General features: G+C 46.7%; 1 protein-coding gene across 3 annotated transcripts; it reads left to right on the top strand.

Moving 5' to 3' along the window:
* Nucleotides 1–213: 213 nt before the first annotated feature.
* On the top strand, nucleotides 214–24,199 carry LOC135394027 (platelet glycoprotein 4-like). Of its 3 annotated transcripts, none has more exons than XM_064624455.1 (15): nucleotides 214–350; nucleotides 10,864–10,948; nucleotides 12,065–12,159; nucleotides 13,682–13,845; nucleotides 14,909–15,050; nucleotides 15,111–15,383; nucleotides 15,462–15,553; nucleotides 15,771–15,817; nucleotides 15,906–15,972; nucleotides 17,476–17,648; nucleotides 17,864–17,982; nucleotides 18,035–18,108; nucleotides 21,682–21,733; nucleotides 22,885–23,021; nucleotides 23,937–24,199. In XM_064624455.1, exons 2-15 carry the CDS (start codon nucleotides 10,927–10,929, stop codon nucleotides 24,049–24,051), a joined length of 1,572 nt encoding a protein of 523 aa, XP_064480525.1. In that variant the 5' UTR covers nucleotides 214–350; nucleotides 10,864–10,926; the 3' UTR covers nucleotides 24,052–24,199. The 3 variants fall into 3 exon arrangements, with proteins under 3 accessions (XP_064480525.1, XP_064480523.1, XP_064480524.1); XM_064624453.1 differs by lacking the exon at nucleotides 214–350 and adding an exon at nucleotides 3,999–4,165; XM_064624454.1 differs by lacking the exon at nucleotides 214–350 and adding an exon at nucleotides 4,224–4,380.
* The last annotated feature ends 3,339 nt before the right edge of the window (nucleotides 24,200–27,538 follow it).

Genomic DNA, 27,538 nt, shown 5'->3' with positions numbered 1-27,538 from the left:
GGGGGCTTTGGAGATGTTAGCCCAAGTCTGTCTGACTAACTCCACAAACGTGCGCGATTATCGTGCGCACCTGTTGCAGCTGGAACTTCCATATAAAACACATGTGGATTGCTTTCAGCAAAATGATTTGATGCGTAACAAACGGGCTGCGTGCAGCTTCGAACGTAAAACTCACTGCGGTTATGCGAGTGCGCTATCGCATCGAGAGCTGCATAAGCCTAACCAGTAGCTCGACGATGAAGAGCTCTTGCGAAAGCTAAAACTCCACGTGTCACGCTCCCTTTTTGAGCACCGGAGAATTCAATACGCTCGCGGTCGGCGAGCTTCCAACGAGACGCGAATTCGTAGAGGTGAGTCGAGGAGCAGCATCTGGACAGTGCTGTTCCACATGCTCAATAATTTGCATTCCAGTTATGTTTGGAGTGGTATCTTGAGCAGCATAACGTCTCGTTAGGCTACTGTTTCTAAAAGGGTTGATGTTGTTTCGTTGATGTTGACTCGTGAGATTCCGCGCGCGTGCGTGGCGCTTCAAATCTTTATTGTTGGCAGGAGTGCCTGGGTGCTATCTGCGTTCTCCAGTTCTTTTGTGTTTTTTTTGTGTTTTTTTTTGTTCGGTTTTGCTGGGGCAAGTTTGCTCGTGTTTTACCTTAGAGGTAACGCTGTTCCGAGGTTTGGAGGTGACACGTGTTCGAATCCCCGCACCGGCTGGCGTTTTCTCTGGGTTTTCCGAAGTCTTTCCAGACGAATGTCGACACAGTTCCCCTTGAAGTCGGCCCAGGACGCGTACTAACCCACATGTCTCCCCCTCCTTCGCACTGTCCTCTCTCCATCTGTTCACGTCTGTACGCCGCTCATAGCCACAGTTGCTTCGCGGTGCTAACACGGAAGTAAACGAAGGTAGTGTTGTTGAAGGCACTTGTTGTGGAATTCCAGCATTCTAGGACCGATAATTCGTCTGCCTAGTGGAAATATAGGAAATTTGAAGCGATTGTTGCTGTATGTAATAAGATTTTTTAGAAAATGATGTTTTACGCCCAGTTCTACTAGCTGTCGACCGCCGTTTGACCACATTTCATTCACTCGAAAAAGCTTTATTCTTAATACTTAGTGAACTGATCAGGCTAAAAATGTCTCCACCCCACAAAGGTCTCTACCACGAAGTGAAAGTAACAGAAATGTTTATTTCTGCTGCCATAACGTCGAATAAGAACGCTGTGCTACACAATAAATATTTTTCATAAATATATTGGCCTATGGGACACACGTCTGTGGTGTAAGTTTCACACCGTACAAAACACCATTCTTTATTGATTCTGCACACGAGGGTTTTATAAAACACCCTTCTCAGTAGTGCATTCTAAAAAAAAAATCACCATTTCAAATTGCATATTCTACATTGGTATTTGAAATACCATTTCACGGGGATGTATTGCATTTAAAACGGTAAAAAAAAATATCGGGATAGGTGTTTTGCAAACAGCTTCTTCAACACCTCTTTACCTCTTTTTCCTTCTTACAAACAAACAAACCTTCGTTGTTTATGCTGAGCAATGAACTAAGAGGCAAGCGAGCTGGTGTAATGAACGGGTAACATTTCCTTGAGAATGAAGAGACCCTTTGCGTGTCTTCGTCTCATACTCAAGAAAATGTTTCTTACAAGTTCGCTGTTATTTACACCTTTCAGTTGAGCCTGCAGAATATAAAAAGGCGAAAAAAAAATTACTGTGTTGCAATGAAAGACGTTTCCTCAATCATGAGACTCGGTGAATAGCGAGAGTGTGACGACACGGGCCCGGGAGTTCCCACAACATGCTTTTTTTTTTTTTGATGCGTTCTAACGGATACCCCCTCTAACGTTTCTTCATACATGACCAATCACAACGACACAATTCTACAATGTTTCGTGTATCATATAATTGCATATTTTGGCATATTTCTTCCTGATCGTCGTATAATATGATGGTTTCATATTAGCCATATAATATGACAATTCTACACAACTCTACAATGTTTCGTGTATCATATAATTGCATATTTTGGCATATTTCTTCCTGATCGTCATATAATATGACGATCGCATATTATGCCATATTTCGGCGCCATTCGGTTGCACATTACGTCACATTTCGACGTCATTTGTTTTGCCTTTCCGTTCCCTTGCACCGTTCCCTTTGTTTTGCCACTGTTCACGGAGGTCATCGGCCCCAAACCCGTGTTCCAGATATACACATCTAAGCTACGACCACGGTCCCTTGATCAATCTTGAGCTATCCCTTGAACTATTAATGGACCGTGATACTACGCTGCTTTTAGGCTCAGCGGCGTCACTAGGGGGGTGAGGAGGGTGCGATCCGCACCGGGTGATGCGACAGAAGGGGGTGACGTGCTGCACCAGTACCGCCGCCTCCTCTCTTTGTCTGTAGCGAGGCGACGCCAACATAAGAAGCCCTTGGCGAGCATGTGATTTTTTTTTCTGCGTACGATATGATACTGTTATTTATCGTGTATCGCCTCGGATGGAAAGGGTCACATTATTGTGGGGGCTATGGGGTGGGGGGTTGACGGAGCTCCCGCACCGGGTGACGCCACTGTTTAGGCTGTTACGTTCTACGCAATCAATGGATTGGGCTAGCCACCACTAGCGCCCAGAACCAACTTCTGAAGGCGGAACGCGCGACAAGTAGACAGCGAGTTCAAGTGTTCGAGTTCACCCGGGTTCGACTCCTACAGCTGGCTAACCTTTTCAGTGACTTTCATCTTTCAAGTTGTGCTTGATAAAAATAAGGAAATCAAAGCATTGCAATTTCTGAGCGCCGTTCTCGTGAAAGAAACGAACAGCACAGCGAAGAGCTGTCTGGACATGTGGCGCTATAGCTAATTGGTCGGAATAACATCCAGCGACATAGCGCACATTTTCGCAGTACGTGGTCTTAACTGTCAAAACCACGTAAAAATGCACGTGTGTGTGCGTCTGTGCACTTTCTGAAACCTGACTATGACTATGGTGGCATACTGCAATGACTGCAATACAGGAATGTCTGAATGTGCGCGCGTGAACGTACGTCCCAACTGCCAATAAGGAATGTGCATTTTCATTTGTAGAACTTTTTTTTTCACATTTTGGATAATTACAGTTCCAAGGTACGCAAAAGTTTTCGGAGCAACATTCCCGGCATCATCAATATTTCTGCATATTTTGTGCATATTTAGACGTTTCGCGCCGCATATTTTGGAAGATTTTTATGCATAAAATCCCGGGCCCTACACTCTTAAAAATGAGGTGGTGGTGATGGTGAAAGGGCTCGCCGTTGTCGGCCTCACAGAGGTCAGCAGCGTCACGACTTACGCCCTGGGGGAATGTGCGTCCTGGGCCGACTTCTACGGGAACTGTGCCGACATATGTCTTCAAATGAAGTTCACCACATAGCACGCTCCTAGTCAACCATCATCGCGGGTGACATCGTTCTTTCCGCTGATGGGGGGGCGTACGCCATTTTTGTGGCATTATTCGGTTCATAATTGTCACAAAAATGGAGTACGCCCCCCCGTTTTCATCAAATCAAGGAAGAGAAAGTTGTCATTCGGGATGATGGTTGTCTAGGGGCGTGCTATGCGGTGAAGCTCTGTTTTTAGAGTGCAGTGATGACTATTGCGAGGTCATATACGCACGGCCTTCATGTTCATGAGAGTGCAGGAGGCACTTCTTGGTATAAGCGCGGTGGTAAGTATCTCTGTCGCTGATAGTTCAGGTTCCTAAGTACGACGCAGGGTTTTAATTGAGGAACAATTAGGTATAACAAGCCCACAATTTTTTTTTTCCTGTCACTTTCAAGGTCATGTTCGAGCGTGAATGTTCTCAGGACGTTTTCCCCATTTTCCTCGAGGTTGATAAAGGGCGCTGCATTTGCATTTGCCTGAAACCCGAGCTTCGATAGCGTATCTACACGCGAGTCCTGCTTAGCTGCAGATCTCCGTTTACAATCGCGCCACCGTGGAACGATTCCGCATTATAGTGGCGCAACTTGCAAGTCTGCGTCGTCGAAGCCCTTGGTGACAGTTGAACATAAACAGACTTCCGAAACTCGAACCCGCCTGACTCTCGCCTCCGGTGTCGTTTTTCAGTTCGTGCGTTGTGCTTTGCAGGCGTCTGCCGGAGCTCGGTGAGGTAGGTCAACGATTTTCCTTGCCTTTAAACTCCATTATTTTCCCCCGTGAATATCTTGATTGGCACCGAACGCACGTGGCATCTGTGGTCTATCAATAGTTGAAGGGCAGCATAATGCTCCGGAAGGAAGTAGCGCTCGGTCTCGAGCTTTTCGTTGTTTTCGTCGTGTGATTCAGTAGTGTTTAGTGTTCGCCGTCAGCGCAAGACGTCCGAAGGTGAGCACGCTCGTATGGTTTGTACGCGCGATTTGATATCAATTTGCAAATCTCTGTTTTGCTGCGACGAAAAATTGCTAAACTGACGAAGGCTTCAAGCAGAACCTCGAAGGAAAGAGGAAGTGTGAACGTGTAAATAATATACAAACGAAAACATTCGTTTCTGGGATACAGAGGATCAACGCGCGTTTTTACCCAGTTTTAGCAACACTTCGAAGGGAGCGCGAAACGGATGGATGGATGGGCAACATATGCGTGGAGTGGGAACTTTTGCTGGAGGGTGCCCACGAAATATCACGTGTAACGACGAACTTTGCTTTTTTACATATCTCAATTTTTACTCGCTGCCGATACTCCATAACTGCTCGACACCACTTTTTCATTCAGGGGTAAGGATTTAAGTTTGTCAACTATTTTAGTCTTGGACGGTTATGGTCTTTCCGTTTTTTTTTTGTTTTTACATCTTCGTGCGCGGTGCCGTAACCAACCAAAGGTTCATTGGCAAGGGTAAAGCAAGCTATCGATCAGAATCCAAGTTTGAGGTGAATCTCTTGTTTGTCCTGATAAGATACCACATCAGCACGCGCACACTGTCTTGCAAGGAAGATTGGACACGGAACGCGCTCCCTGAACATCTCCCACTCACTCTTTAAGATTAACGAGGAGGATCTCGTGCAAATAAATAAAACGGAAGGTTCACTTCCTATACCTCATCATTTCAACGCGCTCTTATCGGCGAGAACTGATAAAGATGCATTAATGCTGCGCAAAGGTCATCGTACGTTGTTGTTGTTGTTTTTCTTTTTCTCTTTCTTTTTCGCTGTATACGATTACATGATACGATATGCAGTTCGCTGTGATATTTCAAGCGCACGTTATAGAGAACCGTGTGTTGGGCAAAATTATCGCATGGAGCGACCACTGTGGCGTCCGTCATGGTCATCGTTGTCTTTGTGTTTGTTTTATGGTTAATTCAAGTCGTCAATCCGCAGTGAATTCGCGCGTTTCGCCAGTCGTTTCAGGTTCGCTCTTGAGCACTCGCCGAGTTCGCCGCACGCACGCGATACTTCCATCAAACTCTTATCTGGAGGGAGATTGCTTTTCGCTGGGGGATTGGGTCCCACCGTACCTCATTCTTTTGGTATGGCTTCGAATTCAATTTGCGCGCTCCAGATCGACCGGCGAAAATTGCCATATAAATGTTGGTGGTGGGATGATGTAGGGGGAAGGTGCGGTCAGCCTGCTCAGTTAGTGGCGGCTCGGTGCACCCAAGGGAGGGTGAAAGAAGGAGGGGAGAGATGATGGTGGCACAGGAGAGGGAGGAGGGGTGTGCTAACCCTCTTGCTCTGGGATTTTGGGCAGTCCACCCAGGCAGGACTACCCACCACAGAAAACACGCGAGCATCCCTGAGTAGTCGTCATTGGGATGCTCCCTGTACCACGCTAAGTACCAGGATTGTTGGCGAAGTTACCCCATTCAGCTCGTGTACCGAACAATGTACCGACAGTTCAGTTGCATGGGGGTGATTGGCGGGTATTTTGTCGGCACACCGGTTTATATCGCGCAGTTTTACGTACAATAAACAAAAGAAAAACAGGCATCAAATACCCGTCCTAAAAGTGCGCTCTCACCATCAGTACATCCTAAAGCGGCGAAATGTGCCGTGAAAATGGGCGTGCATGAAAAAATGAAAAAATGGCAGTTAATGAAAGGTGCGTGCCAGCAGGATTTGCAACTGGCCTTTGACCCATACCCAAGGTAAACAAAGGCTGTCACAAGCTTTTGTGCTCGCCGCAACCGTGCAAAATATATCGATTAAATTCCCATCCAAGTATTTATAAATAAATAATTTCGCCGGCGATTTGGCTATCGTGACGTTTGTTTCTGTTCTGCCAAGCAGTCGAGCAACCGATTGCTGATTACGTTTTGTCGTATCTCCAAACAGTCTTCAATTGCCTTTGCTTTTGTCGCCTTTACGCTTCCCGTCCCGGTCACGCACTCGTGACTTGACTCATGCTTATGGCATCGTGAAATTGAAACCGGATGTCAACATGCTCTTTTATTTCAAACGCTACGAGTATGACGTTCTGCTGGATGACATTTTGCATTTGTCATTTACACGCAACTTGTCAGTCGTTCCTCCAAACCTCCAAATCACTCTGTTTCTCAGTTACCTCAGCTACTTCATCACCTAACACGTGAAGAGGAGCCAATTGCACAGAATTATACCGTTGTCGGTGCCAATTTATAAAAAGCGCAACGTGTACGCCTTTTGTGACAAGTACCATAACTTTATATGTGTCACAAAAAGACGTACGCCTCGTGTTTTCAGCCAATCAGGGAAGAGAACGATGTCATTCGGGATGATGGTTGGTATATCGGATCCTAGTGTGCAGTGGGGGGGGGGGGGGGGGGGGGTCTTCTTTCGTGCGTGCGGCCCTGCCAAACAAAGTACTCCACTCATGGGGCAGGGGTCGGAACTTATGACTCCAGCTCACTCATCTCCAGCTCAGCTCCTTGGTTGCTCACTCATGGTCACTCACTTCTTGTGCAGCTCACTGTTCGCTCACTCATGGTCACTCACTTCTTGTGCAGCTCACTGTTCGCTCACTCATGCTCACTCACTTCTTTTCTTGTGCAGCTCGCCGTTTTGCTTACTCATGCTCACACACTCTCTGCTCAGCTCTCCGTCTGCTCACTCATGCTCAACTCGTTCACCACATTAAGCGTGAGTGGGCATGAATGAGCATGCTCACCAGTCAGTTTTGCTAAGGTATATACCTTGGCAAAACGCCTGCCATCCAACCAAATGTTTGCACTTTAACATTTATAACACTGCGCCGTTTGGGATTGTTGTACGTTCGGAGGAATACACCTCTCCCTGTTTACAAACAAATGACGTCAGATGGTACAACAGCGCCGCCAACTTGGTAGACTGGAGCTACTATACCAAAAAATCAATGAGTCACAAGAAAGCAACGTCTTTCTTTTCGTACTGTAAAATATTTATGCAATTTCTTACATTGTGCTGTTTCGGCTTCGCTATGTCTACCAACGTCATGATGTCGTCACAGTGACGTTTCTTCCGTAGAGGCCTATTCGCCCGAGAAACATCGCTCGTCCGTCCATATGGCTATTGTAAGTGACAGAAGGAACGCCCCTTCTGGTCATGCAATTGGAGTGACAGTCGTGGTGTTTACATTACGAGTCGAAACTGTACGTGTAGATAATCCATCATGGAGAAGGATAATGCATCTCGTGGAGAATGACATCGTCTTCGCGGCCTACCGCTTTCGCAGTTCAAGGGTCTGGTGGCCTTCCTGTTTTTCTGTATTACCACCGTTGCTTTGAGCGGTGTGTAGACGTGGATAGATGGAGAGGGAAGAGAAGGAAGGAGTGCGAGGGCGACGAGGTTGGTATACGTCCTTGGCCGACCTCTATGGGAACTGTGCATGCCTCACAGCGTCTGAGAAAGAAAACCCAATGAAAATACCTAGACAAGCACAGCCGGTGCCGGGATTCGAACACGTGCCGCCTCTCTGCCCGCTGCTTGACGTAAGTCATGATGCAAACGTATGAAACTTGGGACACGCGGACCTGAGGTGACCGCTACTCCCGCATATTTTTATTTTTATTTATTTATTATACTTTTTGCCGAAGTGCAGTAGGAGAGGAAAGCGACCAATCCTCACAGAAAGAGCTCCTAGAAAGAGCTGTAATAAAAGGGGTCACGGTGCTACAGACAGGCAACTACTTTCGGCAGAAAATAAGGAATTTATTTAGGATATTGTTTAGAATTTTTTTATATTTAGGAAGATATCTAGGAATTTATTTATATTTAGGAAAATACTTTGGAATTTATTATGGAAAAAATAAGGAATCCTTGGGGCAATTTGTTCGGAAACGGTACTTTTTTATGTGTTTCCAGTGTTTGAGCCGTGAGCCACTCCTTATGTATCTTGACGCCATTAATTTCCTAACCAGCGGCATGGCCCGCTCGTTGCGGTGGTAGCCAAGGCGGTGCTGAAGACTGGGAGGTGGTGGGTTCGAATCCTACCACCGGCTGTGCTGTTTGAGGTTTTCCCTGGGTTTTCCGAAGACTTTTCGGACGAATGTGGGCACAGTTCCCCCTGAAGTCGGTCCAGGACGCATACTAATCCCCCCTGTCCCCCCACTCCTTCATGCTGTACTCTGTCTAGCTGTCCACGTCGGTACGCCGCTCACGGCCATAGTTGCTTCGCGGCGCTAACATTGACTGAAGACAAAGGATTAATTCGGCTATCGTGAATGGCATGTCTCTTTATGTAACATCCACACAATCTACGGCGGTCGCAACAACTCCTCAAGGTCACAACCACGGGAATTGTCTAAAAACGATAAATAATAGCGGTATTAACTATTGCAAATGTCGTCCTTCTGGCAGCGCTAGATAACGCTTGAACACTTTGCTGACAGACACTGACTTCGCATTCGCTGAACGTAGCACAGAATCTGTCTTCGTAAACCATGACGCGATGACACGCCATAACAATATAATTTACATTAACAACGCGATACAATAAAAAAAAGCACCAATTCAGACGAAGAAAGTGTATACACTGCGTTTATCCTGATTTGTTAGTAGCACTGAGCTGCATGTAATTTCTGTCATATCCGTTCGGACTCTCTTGTGGGAACATCGCCTCTAATTAACCTACCCTGTGACGCGCACGTGCTTCGAAAGAGATGCAAAGTAGCTAACTGCTGAGACAGGTGCTCACCATGTAGAAGGTCTATGACGTTCAAGGTCATCATGTACGTGATTCCTCGAAGGAAAACCTGTGGACAGTGAAAACAAAGCTATAAAATGAAAGCTCGCTGACATATGCACATAGCAAAAAATCTGTCGGCTATTATGGTTTGGCATAACGTATCGGCGTATGTATACCGAAAGGAGGAACGCCTTATTTACAATCTGTAAGTTGTTTTCAGACGCTTACGAGGAAGCGTTAGCACTCCCTTATTGCTTCACTCACGTAATTGTATACATTGTAATGTTCCCATCTACTGTATCCCTCGAAGCAACAATATCTTCACAATTGTCCGCATTCTTCGAAGCTCGCTTGCGACACCAGGGCTGCTGTAAGATGGTCGGATGATCCCTGAGTGGAGGGAATGGCAAGAGATCGTGCTGCGGCAGAGTATACAGGTCGAGAATCAAATAGAAAAGTCCTCGAAGCGCACTAGAATCCCCGTGGGCGGAACCGGAATACGACCTGAATGAAAGGGTCCCTTGAAGCGCATTAAGCTTCAGGAATCCCTTAGGGCGGAGCGAGAATACGGCCTGAATGAAAGGTTCCCTTGAAGCGCAACAAGCTTCAGGAATCCCTATGGGCGGAGCGAGAATACGGCCTGAATGAAAGGTCCCTTGAAGCGCACTAAGATTCAGGAATCCCTAAGGGCGGAGCGAGAATACGACCGGAATGAAAGGTCCCTTGAGGCGCACTAAGGTTCAGGAATCCCTAAGGGCGGAGCGATTTACATCTACTTGCACGTTTTCCCTCGTGTTCCTTCCTGTTGGCCAGGGTCAGAAATGGCGGTCAAGGCGCCCGTATTGGGCTCCCTTTGAGAACCCAGCGTTTCTAATAGTTAGTCCAGAACAACTTTCAAGTGTCCAAATCGAGTCTCACGCAATCACGTACTCTTCTGATTGAAGAGTACTATAATCTTGCTACTGCAGTTTGGAAAGTCCAAAACATACGCAAAAAGTTGGAATCACATAAATCACATAGTACCGTTACGAGAAACCATGAATAAAGAATAAAAAAAAAAGACAGGCAAAGAATCGTACTACTGGCGAAATATAGCTGACAAGCAGTGAGCGGAAAGCTCCCGCGACGTTCTAATACGACTTTTCGTGGTTTTACCAACGCTGTGTTACCAAGTGTAAGTTTTAATGCAACGCCACTGCACGTTGTGTCGGACGATATTTTAACCACGCAAATTCATTAACGTGTTACCCGCTTTACCGGTACTTTTAAAAAAGCAGTGAGGCATCACTCCAGCACCAGAACTATATAACCAGCTCTTTCGAAAAAAAAAAAAAAAAAAGAATACTGTCGTGCCTGTAGCGCGCGCTCTATGTCCTTGATCTGAGCACGCTCCAGAAACCCCTCGACTCTTTCAGAGAGTCTGAAAGAGAATGAGTGAGGCTAATGTCACGGGGACAGAGACCCGATGGTGGGTGCCGGTCGTAGGGCTCGGTAATCTTTACGTCACGGCAGCAGTTCGGACGCCTACCTCCAAGGTCACGCTGCTTTGCACAAGGCTCATTCAAGAAAAATATATTGCATGGCCCGCCCTTATAGAGTGATCGATTAATTAAGCAGGACTTCGAGCAATCTGATGTATACTTGGGGAATGTTTTGTTGTGTTGACTTGGGAGTCTCACGCTAGTCTAAGAGAATGTTATATTCGAACGAAACGTTTTTTGTGCATTTCAGATGTATGCGGTAAAACCGAGGGATGGTAGCAAGATTCTCTGAGGAGCATGCGTCTCCTTTGGGATGGAGCTGCGGAGGAGAGTCGGTGGGTGTATATTGTACGGTATCTCATCGGTTGCCCCGTCACGTGCACGTTTCAGCATGCTGCATACCCTGTGGATATTAAAACACGTACAATACACTAAAGTAAGGCCCGTACACAGCAATCTTGCGGAAGGTGTAGCCAATGGTAGCGGTTCTGTAGGGCGCGCTCCGTCCACTCCGTCCCTCTCGCTCCGGAACCTCTGCTAAACGAGTCCTCAAGCAAAGAGAGCGTTTCGTATGCACGTGATGTGTGCACGTTGCGTGCGCAAAGCGCCTCTGGGTGTCACTGCATGTTCTTTTCCGGTAGAGCCGTGTTCCGATGGGGGGTCCAACCGGCGAAGAGGGTGGAGAGGACGAAAAGCACTCCGACTTGCTGGTAGGAGCGCGGGAGCGCGCTACACTCCGCAAAAGGATATCCCGCTTAGTAAAGAGGAGCGCGCTCCATGTGCTCCGGAGAGCCGACTTTGCTGCGTAGAAGGGGGGTGGGGGAGAAGGTAATCATGTAGATGTAGCGCATTATTTGTAAACAGCTTTAAGCCCGTTTCAGCGCATGATTCCCCGATGGGCCAAAAACAGCAGTCTATGCACACACGCTGCTGAACTGTCTCCATCGTGAAATGGCACGGACGATGCATGCAGGCGTGGGAGGCCTCTACAGAGCGAGTGAAGGGGCTTTAAGTGTTGCACGTGCACTTACTCCAAGCTGCCTCGTTTCGGCGGTGCCTTTTACGGTACCGAGAGTCTTATAACAAGTTTGTAACAAGTAGACGGACATCTCCGGTGATGGTGATGTGATAAAGAAAAAAATGGGGATGCGAGTTTCGTACACCTAGGACCTTCATCGACTTGGTCCCTTGCCTGAGGTGGGTTAGAGGTGACGAATACAGCACTTTATACTCGCGCGCTCCAGTAAATGGAATCTCGTACAATTGATGTGTTACCTTGTATTTTACCTTGCCAATGATTTTCAATGGCATGCTAACACTTGCCTTGTGAGCATGTACAGATAAAATACTGTCTGCATGTACAGCACTACGGTCTGCTGCATACTGTCTGCATGTACAGATAAAACACCGTCCGTCTTCTTCGCTGATGAGGCTGATGTATTTCTTTGCAGCTTCTACTGTTATAGGGTTCTCCCTACTACTTCTCATCTTCACCACCGTTGTTTTTCTCAAGTTTGATACCATCTACCGGAAGCTCCTTAACGAGGTAAACAGGCAATGGAGAACGAACGTCGACACTTATGGGGAAAAAGAGAGCCATATCGCTACGGCCGCGGTACAATTGGCAGCGCGCATGACCGGAAGGCACTGGTTCCCACAGCCACGCTTCGTCGTCAACTCTTCCTTTGGTTCGTACGTAGACGTAAAGGGTCTAGACGCCTTATTCTCACTCCGCCTTCAGGGATCCCCAAAGCCTCTAGTCCGCTTCAAATGGCCTTCTTTTTCCGCCATATTATCGGTCCGCTCTTGGGGATCACTAAAGCCTGTAGTCCGCTTCAAGGGGCCCTCTCTTTCCGCCATATTATCGGTCCGCTCTTGGGGACCTGTAAAGCCTAGTCCGCTTCAAGGGGCCCTCTTTCCGCGATATTATCTGTCCGCTATTGGGGATCCCTAAAGCCTATAGTCCGCTTCAAGGGGACCTCTCTTTCCGCCATATTATCGGTCCGCTCTTGGGGATCTAAAGCCTATAGTCCGCTTCAAGGGGCCCTCTTTCCGCCATATTATCGCTCCGCACTTGGGGATCACTAAAGCCTGTAGTCCGCTTCAAGGGGCCCTCTCTTTCCGCCATATTATCGGTCCACTCTTGGGGACCTGTAAAGCCTAGTCCGCTTCAAGGGGCCCTCTTTCCGCGATAATATCGGTCCGCTCTCGGGGATCCCTAAAGCCGTAGTCCGCTTCAAGGGGCCCTCTTTCCGCCATATTATCGCTCCGCACTTGGGGATCACTAAAGCCTGTAGTCCGCTTCAAGGGGCCCTCTCTTTCCGCCATATTATCGGTCCGCTCTTGGGGACCTGTAAAGCCTAGTCCGCTTCAAGGGGCCCTCTTTCCGCCATGTTATCGCTCCGCACTTGGGGATCACTAAAGCCTATAGTCCGCTTCAAGGGGACCTCCCTTTCCGCCATATTATCAGTACGCCCTTGGGTATTCCTAAAGTCTTAGTCCGCTTCAGGGGGCTCTCTCTTTCCGCCATATTATCGCTCCGCTCTTGGGGATCTCTAAAGCCTAATCCGCTTCAAGGGGCCCTCTTTCCGCGATATTATCGCTCCGCTCTTGGGGATCCCTAAAGCCTGTAGTCCGCTTCAAGGGGACCTCTCTTTCCGCCATATTATCAGTACGCCCTTGGGTATTCCTAAAGTCTTAGTCCGCTTCAGGGGGCTCTCTCTTTCCGCCATATTATCGCTCCGCTCTTGGGGATCTCAAAAGCCTAATCCGCTTCAAGGGGCCCTCATTCCGCCATATTATCGTTCCGCTCTTAGGGATCCCTAAGCCCTATAGTCCGCTTCAAGGGGCCCTCTCTTTCCACCATATTATCGCACCTCTCTTGGGGATCCCTAACGCCTAGTCCACTTCAAGGGGCCCTCTCTTTGATTCTCGAAGCGGACTCTGCCGTACCGCTTTATTCCCTTGCCGTTCAAGGGCACTGGGCCACATCCGCATGATTCCAGGTTTCTTTTTTTCTTTTTGTCTGTTGTCATGAGGGACCATTTCTGACAAATGTTCCGGTGCAGCGTGTGAAATTGCGGGAAGGATCTCAGACAGACAAGTTGTGGAGGGATGTTGGACTGGGATTTCGAACAGCAGCCAAATTCTACTTCTTCAACATCACCAATCCGGAGGAGATTCAAAGGGGAGCTCCGGCTCAGCTCAGAGAGTTAGGACCATACACGTACAGGCAAGTGAGCTCGTGTACCTTGCTATTTTAGTGCTGATATAGCATTTTTAGGCACTTAGAAGGCATTTCGCGCTTTGCCGCCGTATTCTCGTTCTGCCCTCATGAGTACAAAGAGCCTAGTGCGCTTCAAGACTCATTCACAACAGCCTTGGCAACGCTTCATGCATGCACAGCGAATGTGTGCTCAATGCACCGCAAATGCTATTGGGTTGTTGGGTATTGTTGTGGGCTACAGTTCAGTGCATCGGTATTCAAAAATGCAGTAGTGCGCATCATGCCGCGCATACACGGAACACTACGATCGGGCCCGTTCCAAAACTACACGGCCACGGTAGGTATGCGCGCGCTTCTCCTGCTGTCTCATTGGATGCCGCCAATCTTTGCCACCAGGGGATCCCATTCGTTGCCGCCAAAGACTGCTCTGTTTTCATTGCGTTTTTCTTCTAAATGGTAGCGCTGTGTGAACTAATTGTGCTTGCATTACACTAATTGAAACACGGGCTTTCATTTGATAGCAAGTCGTTTTTGCATTTTAGTGTCCCTTTAACGACGGCAGTAGCTCGCGCAGCGGACGAAAGCTACCGTAAGGCACGCGTGTTGCAGTAAATGGAGGTGGTGGTGGTCCCTATGAAAGAGCTCCTGACAGAGGTGTGCAACGTCACGACTGACTCCCTGGGGAATGGGCGTCCTGGGCCTACTTCTAAGGGAACTGTGCCGACATATGTCTGAATGCGTCTGAGGAAAACCCAGGACCTAGTTGTTTCTTGTCTTAGCGCCTTTATCTTCCAATCGAGAAACCGCACCGTCCTCGGTAGCTCAGTCGGTAACATGCTGGCTTGCTGAGCTCAAGATCGCGGGTTCGATCCCGGCTGAGGGCGGTAGCAATGTGGGGGAGGCAAGCATATTGCTTCCAGCACCGTGTGTCAGAGATTTCCGGCTCACGTCAAAAGAACCCCCGCGGCACGTGCAACCATGTCGCCACACTGCGCAGACAAACCTTACTGTAACGTCGCGATACCATTACCATTGAGAAACCGCAAATGTACCAACGTCTCTCGTGCAGGACCAAATGGGTGAGGGATAACATTACGTTCAACGGGAATGGTACCGTCACATTTACACAGAAGATATTCTACTTCTTCGACGAGCAAGAATCTGGAGGTACCGAAGACGACGTCATCACTATCATCAATGTACCATTAGCGGTAAGCTATAGTGTAAGAAACAAGAGGGAAGAACTGAACCTTGTGCCTTTGTTCTTCTAGGCCTTTGCCGACCAGATCAAAGGGAAGAGCTTTGTGGTCAGGGGTTTGGCTCGAATTCCAGTGAAGAAGTTTAATCTGCAGCTCCTGGTGCGGCGCACTATACGCGAGCTGACATTCCAGGGATATCCCGATGTTCTGGTAACTCTAAAGGAAATGGCCAAGGACCGAGAAAAAGATTTGAGCGGCCTCTTCCGTTCGGGGTTTCGTACCGCAGTCGACGTCCTTGGCAAGAAGTCTCAAGACTCTTTCAAGACGTTTTCCTTCATGGGCGATGTACGTACGCCCACATAGTTCTCCCATTGCCTTTGGAAGGGTGTGCTCCGTTCACTGAACTAGGTTTCTTCCGTGTAGAAAAACGGAACTCGCAGTGAGACAATGACCATGTTTACCGGTGAAGGAGACATCACCAAGGTCAACAACATTCAACTTGTCAATGGGGAAACGTAAGTAACACTTCTGTGCAATGGTCGCACATTAATTTTTGCTGTTCTTTTTCTTCGGCTGACAGGCAGGAGGTAAGAGAAGCGTTTTCATTGGTTCCACTGTGCATAGAAATATTTAAAAAATATATTAAAAAATACAAAGTTATCAAGTTGTGCTTTAAATTGGATGCTAGAACAGTCTTCGAAACAATATTTCCAAAGTACATCATCATTTCAGTCACGTGCCAGTGTGGACGGAACCATGCAACATCGTCCAAGGCTCATGTGAGTCATCTAACGGTGAAATAGTTATTAAACGGTAATAGCTTCTGGTACCATCGAAATCCACTACAAAAATCTTCCGCATTTCCAGTTGGTCAAGTGCGACCCCCATTCTCCGCCTCAAATGACCAGGCTGTATTCATACCAGATCTCCTCAGGTGAACACGTTTTTACATTAGCGGTGCGTTCAATGTGTTCTTTGGAAATCAGTTGTCACCATTTCTTTTCATCTCATGAGAACTTAGGATCAACGCTAGTCAACTCTTTCATAACCACACTTACTTCCATGGATCGTGTGCCATAGACTGAGACTTGCCAATACTCGTGTTCAACCCAAGAATGGCAAACTTGAACCCCACCCTACACTTGTTCCTATATTGGCTGCAATAGCTATAGCCGCAACACTCTACGTCACGAGAAGTATGTAGTGCTCCGACCCCCGACGGGGGGTCCCCGAAATCCACCATTAAGAATAAACGTTTAAGAATAAAACATTCAACAATAATCCGCTTAAAAAATACACGGTTAAAAATATATCTCCTAAAATAAACCGCTTACTATCCCCGCTTACAGATCACCGTTTAATAATCCACCATTAAAAATAAACTGTTTCAAAATCCCCTCACCATCTAGCACGGAGGCGGACCGATTGCAATTTACGCTGGGTTATATCATATGTTATGTTAGGTTAGTTTAGTTTGGTTTCGGTTAGTTTGGGATAGTTTAGGCTAGTTTGGTCCTGTGAGGTTAGGTTAAGCCCCTTGCTTGCAGTTCACCTTGATTTTGCCCATACCACATGACTCTAGCAACTGTAGGGTGGATTTGGGGGGATTCTGAACCGATTTATTTTAACGATATATTTTTAACTGTGGATTCCTTAGCGTTTATATTTAAACGGGGATATTTCGGCGATTATTTTTATGCGTTTATTTTTAAGCGTATATTCTGGGAGATATATTTTTAACAGTGGGTACTTACGCGTTTATTTTTGAAAGATTATTCTGTGGTCAAAATACGTCTGTCACCAGTGATATCCGTTTCAATCAAAATCAATCTAGTTTCCCCAAAATGGTGGCACCCAGTAAATAAGGATGAGGTATAAGTACTGGATGGATGTAATAATAGAGAACTGTATTTTGACCTGTGATTTGCCAGAGAGCTCAAAACGTGGGTGGGGTTCCAGGTATAGGCATGTCCCATTAATGGCCCACTCCCTTTTAATACACGGCACTGATTTCTCCTTACTTGTTATAGGGCTGACGAACTCGGTGTCGTGTCGTTCTTATAGGTTGAGTACGGGTGTACAAAAAAAAAAAAAAAAAGAAGGAGAGGAGAAAGAAAGAAAGCACTCTAATTTTGTGAAACCCGTACAGTAGGTAGTCTATGAAAATACCCTTATAGGTCCGCGTGGACAAACATGCGTGTAATACGTATGGTATAGTCCCATACATAATCTTAGAAAAAAAATTACACCGAACGTAATGCATAGTGATGACTTCAATGGAAGCCGAAAGTGATTACGAAGGAATTGTGCGATCTCCGTCGCCCTTCCAGTCTCCGGAGAAAAGTTTCACCAACCATGTTCTGCTAGGACTCAGAAAGTTTTTGTGTGACAAGGCTCCAGATAGTTTCGGTGCCGATCTTCCAAATATGAATTTCAGGTCATTGCCTCTGTCGTATGCTGGAAAGTCGGTGGTCAACCGCATCAAGACACGACGCTTTTCGCTCGACGAGAAAGCGTTCGCCAGTGCTGAACTCGTTCCAGAGAATGCATGCTACGCTGGCTCAAGGACACTGCCCTCCGGCCTTGCAGATTTAGGACCTCTACGAATGGGTACGCATCCACAATGCAGATGTGGCATTGCAACAACGTGACCTGTGCCAATGCGACAGGTCAAGATGAGCGTGTTGTTCTTGTTCATCTTGTATGAAAACACAGAAAGTATCCAGTATTTCTGTCGAGATAAACAGGAAAGACGTCGGGGAATAGAGAGTTGCGACAGATGACGTTTACGACGTCAGATGACCAAAAACAGTCTCCATTTGCAGGAGCGCCGATTGCAATGTCACTGCCTCACTTCCTGAACGCGAATGCCTCATTACAAAATGCCATACAGGGCTTGAAGCCGAATGGGGAACAGCACATGCTGTACTTGGATAGTGATCCCGTAAGTGAAAGTGGAAACATAGCGCTTTGTCTTGATAAAGGTTATTTTGCAGGTAACTGGCGTCACACTGGCTGCAAGGGCACGCATTCAACTCAATGTTCTTCTGCAGCAGGTTCCGGGCTTCGAGTAAGTCAAATCGTAGGAGGTTACAGTACGGGGACTTTGGCATAGTTTCTGCAAATAAGTATGTAGTCAAATATCGTCGCACAGATAGGGACATTATCCTTAGCGCATTTCGACATTGTTTAGGCATTCTGTCGACTGAGAAGCTCTATATGCCTCGCGCCTTACCGCGTGCCACATGCTGAACTCAGGTCATATAGAACAAGGTTGAATGCTGAATGGGAACACGCTGGAAAGAAGGAAATATTCTGGGGTCTTTGTGTCGACGACCTGAGGCTGACAACGATTACGAGGCGAGACCCAATGTCAGGCATTGGTAACGCACTAGGTTGTGTCTATAGGCTGGAAAATGTGAAATAGTTGATAAATACAGTGTGATTATTGGCAAATCCAAAAGGATCCCGAAAGCTGTCACAAAAAAGTTAATATTGTACCAGTCGGTCTCCATAAATCTAAAATGCCATTTGGATGAACTAATACTCCCGCTACTTCGATTGATAACATATGCTTGTAAATCTCTAGTGGACTGCTTTGCGGTGGACTGGACGATGATAGTGCTGGTCACATACTGAACTGTCAAAACACGTCGGCTATGCCAAGACTGAACAGTCCTCGGATACCACGTTTCTTTCAACTGACTTCGCCGAGACGCAAAGAAACTGGTGATCGTTGCAGATGTTCAAACACTGAATGTACTGCACGTGGCTTTCCCCAGTAAACCAGAAATATCCCAGGGACGTCCCAGAAAAGTCTCAGACGTCACCTATGTCCAGGAAGTCCACCAGACGTTATTTGGACGTCCACAATGTGACAATGAAAATCGTCCGACATTGTATCTCCCAGGGACATCTGCAGGATGTAAAAAGAATTGCCCCACCGCGTTGCATTTTGCGCACATATCTGGGACACGTGACGCTTACTGGAATGACGTAAGCAAAGCGAGAAACATTTAGGGTTTAGACCATTATTTGCAGAGCAATCACATCATGGAAGATAGTTTGAATTAAAAACACAATGTTTGTGAGAAAGGGACGCCAGAAGTATCAACGGTTATGCTTCGGCGTTGTTGGCACACGAACTAATTAGTTACCAAGACGTCTTCACCGTTACAATCGTAGTTCACCGCGCTGTACACTTACTGAACGTACTCCTACAAGTCTCATTTCAGTATATGCTCCATCCAGTACGCCAAAAGAGGCCACCACAGGCCTCCGTAGGTAGTGCTCACTCGATGTCACATATGTGTGTATGTGCGAGTGCAAGCGGTCTCCCATAACAACAATGGGATACGCAAGGTCACGTGGCGTTGCCGATAGGTGCTGTATCCATAGCTATATTATGGAGGTAAGAAACTAAGGAGAGGGCTAAAAGATCGGAAGGCCGTGGGACCCCTCTAGCGGTCGCTCCTGGCAATACCACGCCCATCTAGTTGCCCGGTCACGTGATCCCCACATGTTTCGGCGTTATGGCGGTCTGCGCGGAGGCTTTGAAGTTTAGCAAACTTCATCTTCAGCAAACGCCTTACCTTCAAGCAGTCCATTCGCACAATACTTTGAAGGTTATGGGTTGTTTCAACATTTGCCGCGTGATAAATCGCAGCAAAATAGCAAAACAGAAGAGAAGCCAGGCAATGTCACGATGACGTACGTATATCTTCTAGCGATTTAGTGATCCATTGCTTCCACACTGAGATGATCTATCTTGTGTTTCAACGGGTGTGATAACTTCGAACTCCAAATATGTTATGAAAGCGGAAACAAGTTATTCGGCCGCAGCTCGTCTCTGTATTCAGGTAAGATACGCCGCGGACATGGAGGACGCCATGTTTTATGACGTCTTGCCGTGACGTTTATGGGTCACGTGTGTGGGCAACTAACCACAATGCCATGCGCGGGTCGCAGCACGCTCGCTTGCATTGGGAGAGGCGCTTAGGGCTTCTCCTTAGTTTCTTACCTCCATGAGCTATATACAGCGGTTGCATACCGCTCTCAAATAAAAGATGTCAATTATTTATCCAAAACAATTTCTAAAACGTGGACAGATAACAAAAACTGAATAATAATGCATAGTGCTCAGCATACAAGCTAATTTGATATGAAACGGTAAACGTCCCATTCACATCCAGATATCCAACAGAGACGTTCATAGGATGTCCCCCGGACTGCAAAATGAGGAAGAAAGTCTGTTCCCAGGGACGTCGCACGGACGTAAACGGGACGTTCACGAACATCCCTGGGATATCCAAATGTCAAATTCAGTTCTTCCCCAGGATATCCTTGGGACATATTTGGTTTACTGGGTCTAACTTGGCATGCCGTCTTGGACCTCCACTGTATTCCACTTGGGCGATACATTAAAGATTTCGCACAGAAAGCATACCCTATTTGCGAACTTTTAGCAAAAAGGCTCCACATTCCACTCAAATGTCAACCGCATAAGCGTCCGTCAGACCACTCGCCACATCAGCAGCTCCTTGGGCCCCCTAACAGAGAACAGGCTGCGGTGGCACAGGTCCATGGGGGAAGTACTCCAAAGATGTAATACGTATTTCGAAACTTTTAGTATTGGTTTACTTATAGACCCAGAAACTAATCACAGCATCATTGAGGGAGGAAGCTTGACCATCATCCGCGAGAGCAATATAGCGAAATTCAGGCGCCACTTCACCGTTCTAAGCATTTTGCCACGCTCCCTGGTGGCTGTATAGCGGAGGCAGTATTCAGTTGCATGACTCCTGCTCGACAATCACGAAATGCTCTTGAAGACTGAATGTGCTTGGGATCAATCGGTGGGTTCAGACCAGAAGCTTTTGGAACGTGGTCATGGTTCGCCATATCACTCTTCTCTCCGCGGTGCCGACCACCTCCCGTGGCTTAAGAGATGACTGCCTTGTGAAGACTGGGAGGTGACAACCAATCAACCGCGGAGCAGCGATGCTGCACGAGACAGCAACGTCTCAGTAGGTGACCAAGAACGGGCAAGGACGACATGCGCACTACCGACAGCTACCACTACAATGCTGCATTTAGTTCCCTAGTGTCAGTACCCAGGAAGAAATCTGCGGACTAGTGGTGCAGCAGAAGACCTTTGGCATGACGGAAGAAGCATATTTCGGTCAAGGCGCCTCATGTACCGCATGTGTCCACTCCAGGCATGGCAATACTGAGATAGCCTGGTAAATGGCAAGTTGCCAGTTGGAGGATGGGAACCGGTGTGTATTGTATGGATAACAAGTTTCCCGGTTAGTTGAACTCTGAATAAGCAGGACGTGATTGTACTTGCAACGCGCGAGCAATTTCAACGTGTAGAGTCTGTTTTTATGTGTGCTTCCAAAATGTTATGTATACCTTTACGACTGACGTATGTTGATGTTACCACGCGAGTGAGTTCAATGAAGATCGTTACTGGTTATCTCGCTCGATAGATGTTGTAAACGATGTCATTTAAGACACCTGTCGCACTTGGTTCCCATTTGATTTGATCTCCTGGAAGCGGGAGTGTTCTAAGTATTCTAAGCTTTGAAGTGTACAGCAACGAATTAAAAATAACAATATGATCTCTCTCTTCCTTTTTCAGTCCTTTCAAAAACATTCAAAGTCAAGTGGTGCCACTCTTCTGGCAGGAAACGGTAAGCAGTTTTCCTTTCACGATGCCATCATTGCGACCCGAGGTATCGACGTACAGTTCACCATATACCCAAGGTACCCACTTGTAATGGCGCGACGCATACGTTTCGTATTAGGTACTGCTCAAAAGCAGCCTGAGTACAAGTTTCGAAACGAAGCCCACCGAAAACGTTGGTCTCCGTTCCACTACACACGGTTCGTCCTTGTTCGGATATCTTCAAAAAAATAGGAGCCCCGTAGGCAAAGCAATACATTTGTGCCAGATTGACGGTGTGAACCACATATCAATATTTAAATATTGCGATATTAAAATGAAACACACAAAAAACCTGTCCGTTACAAATAGCGTGCTAGAAACAATCGCGAACCGCGCCGGCACGCTGTTGACGATTCCGCAGTGTCCGGATATAGCGATGCGCTGCGCGAGCCGCGGTACACCTCGCAGGAACAGCGTGCATAGCGCATCAAAATCACGACCGCATCAAAATCCTTTGATCCCACCGTTTGGCCACTGCGCCGTCGAGTGAGAAGCTAGCACCAATAGATTTGGCGACAACCAAACACAATTACTCTGTCCGTATGCCCAGTGCATCCGTCACCAAGTTATCAAGTAGGGTTCCGTCAAGTAGGGTTCCGAGTTTTCGGTTTTTATTTTTGAGCGAATTCGGCGTATGTTTCTCGGTGTTTATTGATTTTCACGAAATCAGCGTTTTTCGATGTTTTTCCCGGCCTGTACATGGCTTACCCGACAGTGATCGGCGAATGGAAATCACAATGTAATTTCCGCACGACACTCATTCAACATGGCGTTGCTCGTTGCGGTGGCGTTTTACGGCCAACGAAAAAAGTGAACGGACATTTTTCGCAACCATCGTATTTCTGTATGGTTTTCTGATATGCATCAACAACTTGCTGGGCATGTGCAACAATCTTTCTCTGCCGTCGTTTCTGGAATGTCCCTCTGTATTCGGTGTTTTTCGGTTAAAACCGAAAACACGGGGCCATACTTATCAGTAATATATGTACCCATATAGTATGTGCCCGTTCACAACAAGTATAACCTTACTTAGCAAGTACTGTATGTGCTTGTTTGAGTGTTCTATTCACTTTCAATTTGTATATAAATTAATTGTGGAACCATCGTCACGTGCAGTGTGCTGACGCAAAAGAGAACACGCTACGTAACATTCGGCTGGCGACGAGGCTTCCCTTCTACGTTAAAACACTCGCCACTGTCCTGTTTGTGCTCAGCATGATCGCCTTCGCGGCCGCGCTCACCGTCCTCATCAGGTGAGTTTGTCACGGTCTTTAAACGGACTGTGAGGTTATGACCCCGCAACTCCAAACACTGTATGGGTTCCTGCCCTGAAATAAACATTAGGCATTTTGGACAGCTGGTGTCCGTTGGTTATCCGAGAACATGTAGAAGTTTGCGTAGCGTGTCAGACGCAACGACGAAGTCCCTTCGTCCATAAGCATCGGGCTGATATGGAAGGGACCTTTTTCACATACCCGTCGTATCCGAGCGGCTCTCCAACGAACCACGCTCAGAGCGCGTCAAAAGAAATCCTCGTGGGTAGCACAAAGGACCAAAACCGGTCCGGAGTGGGACCGACGAGCTCGCGCCGTTCGTGCGGTCTCCCCACTGGTCCCCACTTCTGTCGTCCCCATACTGCGCCATCTAATGAAGACGAAGATAACCCTCTCCGGCGCCTCAAGGTCGTGCGCATGCGCATAAGCCGTTGTGAAAAAGGTCCATTCGTCTGGTGATTTGTTGTGAAGGTTACTCAAATTTGAACTCCGACGTCGTCTGCGTCAGGTGAGAGCAGTGGACTTGGTAACGTCACAAACTCCAGCGACACACACTTTTCAACTGTTCATTACTCTTGTCATTTATGCCGTGCTGATTTTTGCTGCTTTAAAAATTGTAATGTATATTTTTGCAGCATGTTCAGCATTTTGTAAATTGTTTATGAATGATATTTGCAAAGCGTGAGAGTGATCTGGTGGTTCATTGTGCGTTGTGGATCACTACCTCGTCGAACCAATGCACAGTTTGACAAAGTTATCTAAAATACGGTTCATTTATGTAATTCTCTGCTTCTGGTCTAACAGGTAGCTAGTGTTACCGAACGTCCTTCGTGATATTTATGTCGGCTTTCGATACAGATGTCGCTTGAGTACGACAGTTGTTGCTTCTTGCAGGTTCGCTCGATACCAGAAACGACGTATAACTACAAAGGACGAGAAACAGATCTCTGTTCTTCTGCTCGAGGGCTCCGGCCACCAGCCGTCGGATATCAAGTCTTCCATTGTATGATTTTTTTTCCTATCTTTTTTTCTAAGCTACGAAAGAAGAAAAGGCTCTATTTTTGATAATCTCTTCTCCAAGAGAAGGAATACTCGCAGTTTGTACCATAGCCTTCCTTCTGAACGTACATATTGAATAAAAGGCGATTTATTTTGTTTTTCCCTTCTCTTAAAAAATCTCGGTGAAACAGGGGAAGTCAAGTCCGATAAGAAATGTAGCACAATACAAAAAGCAACACTGAAGCTTCCTTAGTTTAATATATACAAGCTTTCGCGTGGGGGACCACGCTTCATCAGGTACAAGGTGTGAAGTTCGCGTATACAAGTATATAAATATATATATACAGAGAGAGAGAAAGTTTACAATAAGCAGACCCGACAAAAATTTGGGGGGAGGTACATACTGAAAACAAAACTGATACAACTGGAAAGCTACCAGTTCTTAAAAAAGAAAAAAAAAAGTCCAGTGAGGAAAATTCCACTTGTTATCGCAATATTGCTGTGTCTGTGCTGTAATCATCTAGTATGAGAACGTGAAAATGGAGAAGATCTCCATCTTGTTTTGCATTCGTCAAATCTCTTCATGCCATCGCGAGGCATTCAGTCAAGGTTCCACCAACTCCCCCAGCTGGATCCCAGCGTCGATAGCGTTTTGCTAACCGTCGCGCAATGTTACACCGTACAGGAGACGAGTAGGATTTTGCAAGCCCAAACGTTGCAGCGCCACACAGAGGCAGCAGTGACCACACCGAACACGTATGTCCACTTTGCATTTTGAAGTATGCTTAGAAATTGCATTTTCTCCGCGAGCGTCTGTTCAGCCGAAATGTAAGGAAATGACTCCTCCTTACTAGAGGTGTACAAATATCGAAAATTTCGAATACGAATCGAATACGAATATGTGCAGGATTGTCCTTCGAACATCGAATCGAATACCGCACGTCATAGGATAGACGCTTCTAAGAGTTAATTAAGTTAAGTGTTTTTTTTTAATTTAAAGAGTTAATTGAGTCCCAAAAACAAGCATCGTCCCAGTTGTGTTCTGCTGATCGTTAGAAAAATGTCTCAAGTGCTAATGAGGAATATGTACTCGCTTAGCATAGGGCATACATGCGTAGATGCACATGTAAAGTAACATTATTTTTACAATGAAACAATGTCCTGTTGTTCTCATGAGGCAAGCTGAAAACCTTGAAAAAAAAAAAAAAAAACTTGCACTTCAAAAATTTTTCATGAACAGTGAACACCTGTGTTGGCATTCTAAGTGCTGGTGAAACACACAGAGTGGAAGTAAAGGGCAATGCCATGTTCGGAATGCCGGGGATGGTTTAGTGATGAGCACATCTCAGAAGGAAAATGAAGGTGGCAAGCGCTCTCTTCATGCACTGGCAATGCCTTCCGCATCTGTCGTGTAAGCGAGAAACAGCACGGTTTCAGTGTGCTCTCACGCGTGACGTCACGCGTGAGACCATCGTTCCCGACGGTAATGCATAGTTTCGAACAACCTAATTCATGAGCGCAGTAAAACCACGAACCTCGACGATGTTGTATGGCTATGCTCATCACGCGTGATTGTTTCCGCCACGATCGTGTTGAGTGCTTCTTTTATTTCGCGGCGAAAATCTGCCTCAAAGCTTTGTCGCGCCGACGCGCGCGAGTCGCGAGCAAAATCGCTCCGTGCAGGTCGGGCTTATATGCGTCTTGCTATCAGGTGTAACAACAGTTAGTGCAGTTTCAAATGACTTTGCAGTGTTATTGTCGTCCTAGTTGGCACTTTTTAACATGCGCGGTCGCACAGCGCCGGAGTTGGAGAAACAATGTCGAAATATCGTCACGTCCCACTCCTCAATTATCGCCGTCATTGCACGCGACCATGATTCTATTATATACGATGTCGCTGACAACCGCAAACTGAAACCGAAAAAAAAAAAACACGTTCGAGAAGCGGGTTTTGGCTGTGCATGCAATGGCACTGTGAACGGCGGTGTTCAGCTCAACACCAACAAAATTTCGACCGGAATTTCACCGGAATTTTACCGGAATTTTGACCGGAATTTCACCGAGGCCTCATACGAATGTTCAGAGTTCGTTTGCAATCCACTAAAGCCGCGACTGTGTTGACGATGCACGAAGAGTACCGTGGTTTCGCGTTTGGCTATGGCGGGCTTTAAAATGGCGACTGCACACAACTGTGTACTTGTTTCGGTTTCAGTTTCCGAACGTGTAGCGACGCATTCGGAATGAGCGTACCTCGGAAGCTCCGCGCGTCGCTTTGCAGCTGTATACTATACATAGTCGTCGTTGTTACCGCAACGTACAAATTCCAGCGCACAGCCCGCAACAGCTTTGCAATAAACTGCAATAATATTCAAAAAAAAAAATCGAATATTCGAGTTTTTACGAATATTAAATTTTCGAATTACGAATCGAATGTCGCAAATATTCGATTCGTATTCGAAATTTCGAATATTCGGGCACCTCTACTCTTTACACATTAGTGGACTTATTGAGAATAAAATATTGACAGCTAATTGACACATCATATTTCGCTTTCTGGACGGGGTGTCCCCAGGTATTATCATACCTTGGTGGTGGTAGAACTGCCTGCCGTTGTCGGGCTAGTGTGACATCATTCTGATGCTTTTAATTACGCTAATAAAGCTAACTTTGCGCCCGTCTGACATGGCAGGGTCACCGAAATCAGAGAGGTCACAGGGGAAAAAGCAAGCGTGTCAAAATTTCCCGAATATTTATTAGACGTAACGGTATATGATATTCTGTCAATTTCTTCCTTCTGGAATTGATTAAGTATTGTCCTTGAAGGACGAAAACGAAGGGTCTTCGGCTCTGAGACATTCAGGATCAGCGCCCCAAAAATATGCAACGCGCGGTAGTTTAGCAGAGGACGTGGCACTTTCAAGTATACATGGTCACGAGTTGTTCGCACTTGGCAAGATGCACCGCTTTTTCTATGGATTTCCTACAGGTTTCGTAGCTCTCCTCGTCGCACTTCGCTTGAAACACCACGCAGAACCCGCTGATGAAACTCCCTACTGTTTGGATACGTGGCCGCTAAGGCCCGAAATGGCGTTTGCTGCAACAGGCCCGACGCGGCTGAAATGGGCGTCTCCTTCACGCTCTTCCTCTCTCGTGACTCTGACTCCTTCAGGTACAATCAAGCTGCTCAACGCCAAGAAAGTCTAAACTGGTCTAAAGTCTTGCCGCAAATGAAGGAAAATAACAATAATAATAATGGTGCAGTTCTGTTGGACGTTTTGCGACATGTTTCACGTGCCGCAGGGTAGGACTACGGGTAAGCAAAAAGAGAAGGCCGGGTTCGCCGAGCCACATTGCGAAAACGAAAACGGAAACTGAGGCCTTTCCGCTTGCCCGTTAGTGCGCAGAAGTGCTACAGCGACGTTCCGTGGAACAAACTCAAGATGCAAGATGCCTTCGAGAATGGTGCTGTCGCCGTTCGTCGTCAGATGGCACAACGA

Source organism: Ornithodoros turicata, chromosome 5 (assembly GCF_037126465.1).
Source record: "Ornithodoros turicata isolate Travis chromosome 5, ASM3712646v1, whole genome shotgun sequence".
NCBI classification, from domain to species: Eukaryota; Metazoa; Arthropoda; class Arachnida; order Ixodida; family Argasidae; genus Ornithodoros; species Ornithodoros turicata.
Note: the sequence above shows the minus strand (reverse complement) of the source record. Positions and strands in the feature narration are given on the sequence as shown.

Excerpts from the sequence above, each read along its gene's own strand:
- LOC135394027 (XM_064624455.1), top strand. The coding sequence starts at position 10,927 with ATGGAGCTGCGGAGGAGAGTCG. Across the intron at positions 15,554-15,770 it reads CAACTTGTCAATGGGGAAAC|TCACGTGCCAGTGTGGACGG; the intron begins GTAAGTAACACT and ends TCATCATTTCAG. Across the intron at positions 17,649-17,863 it reads TTTAGGACCTCTACGAATGG|GAGCGCCGATTGCAATGTCA; the intron begins GTACGCATCCAC and ends CTCCATTTGCAG.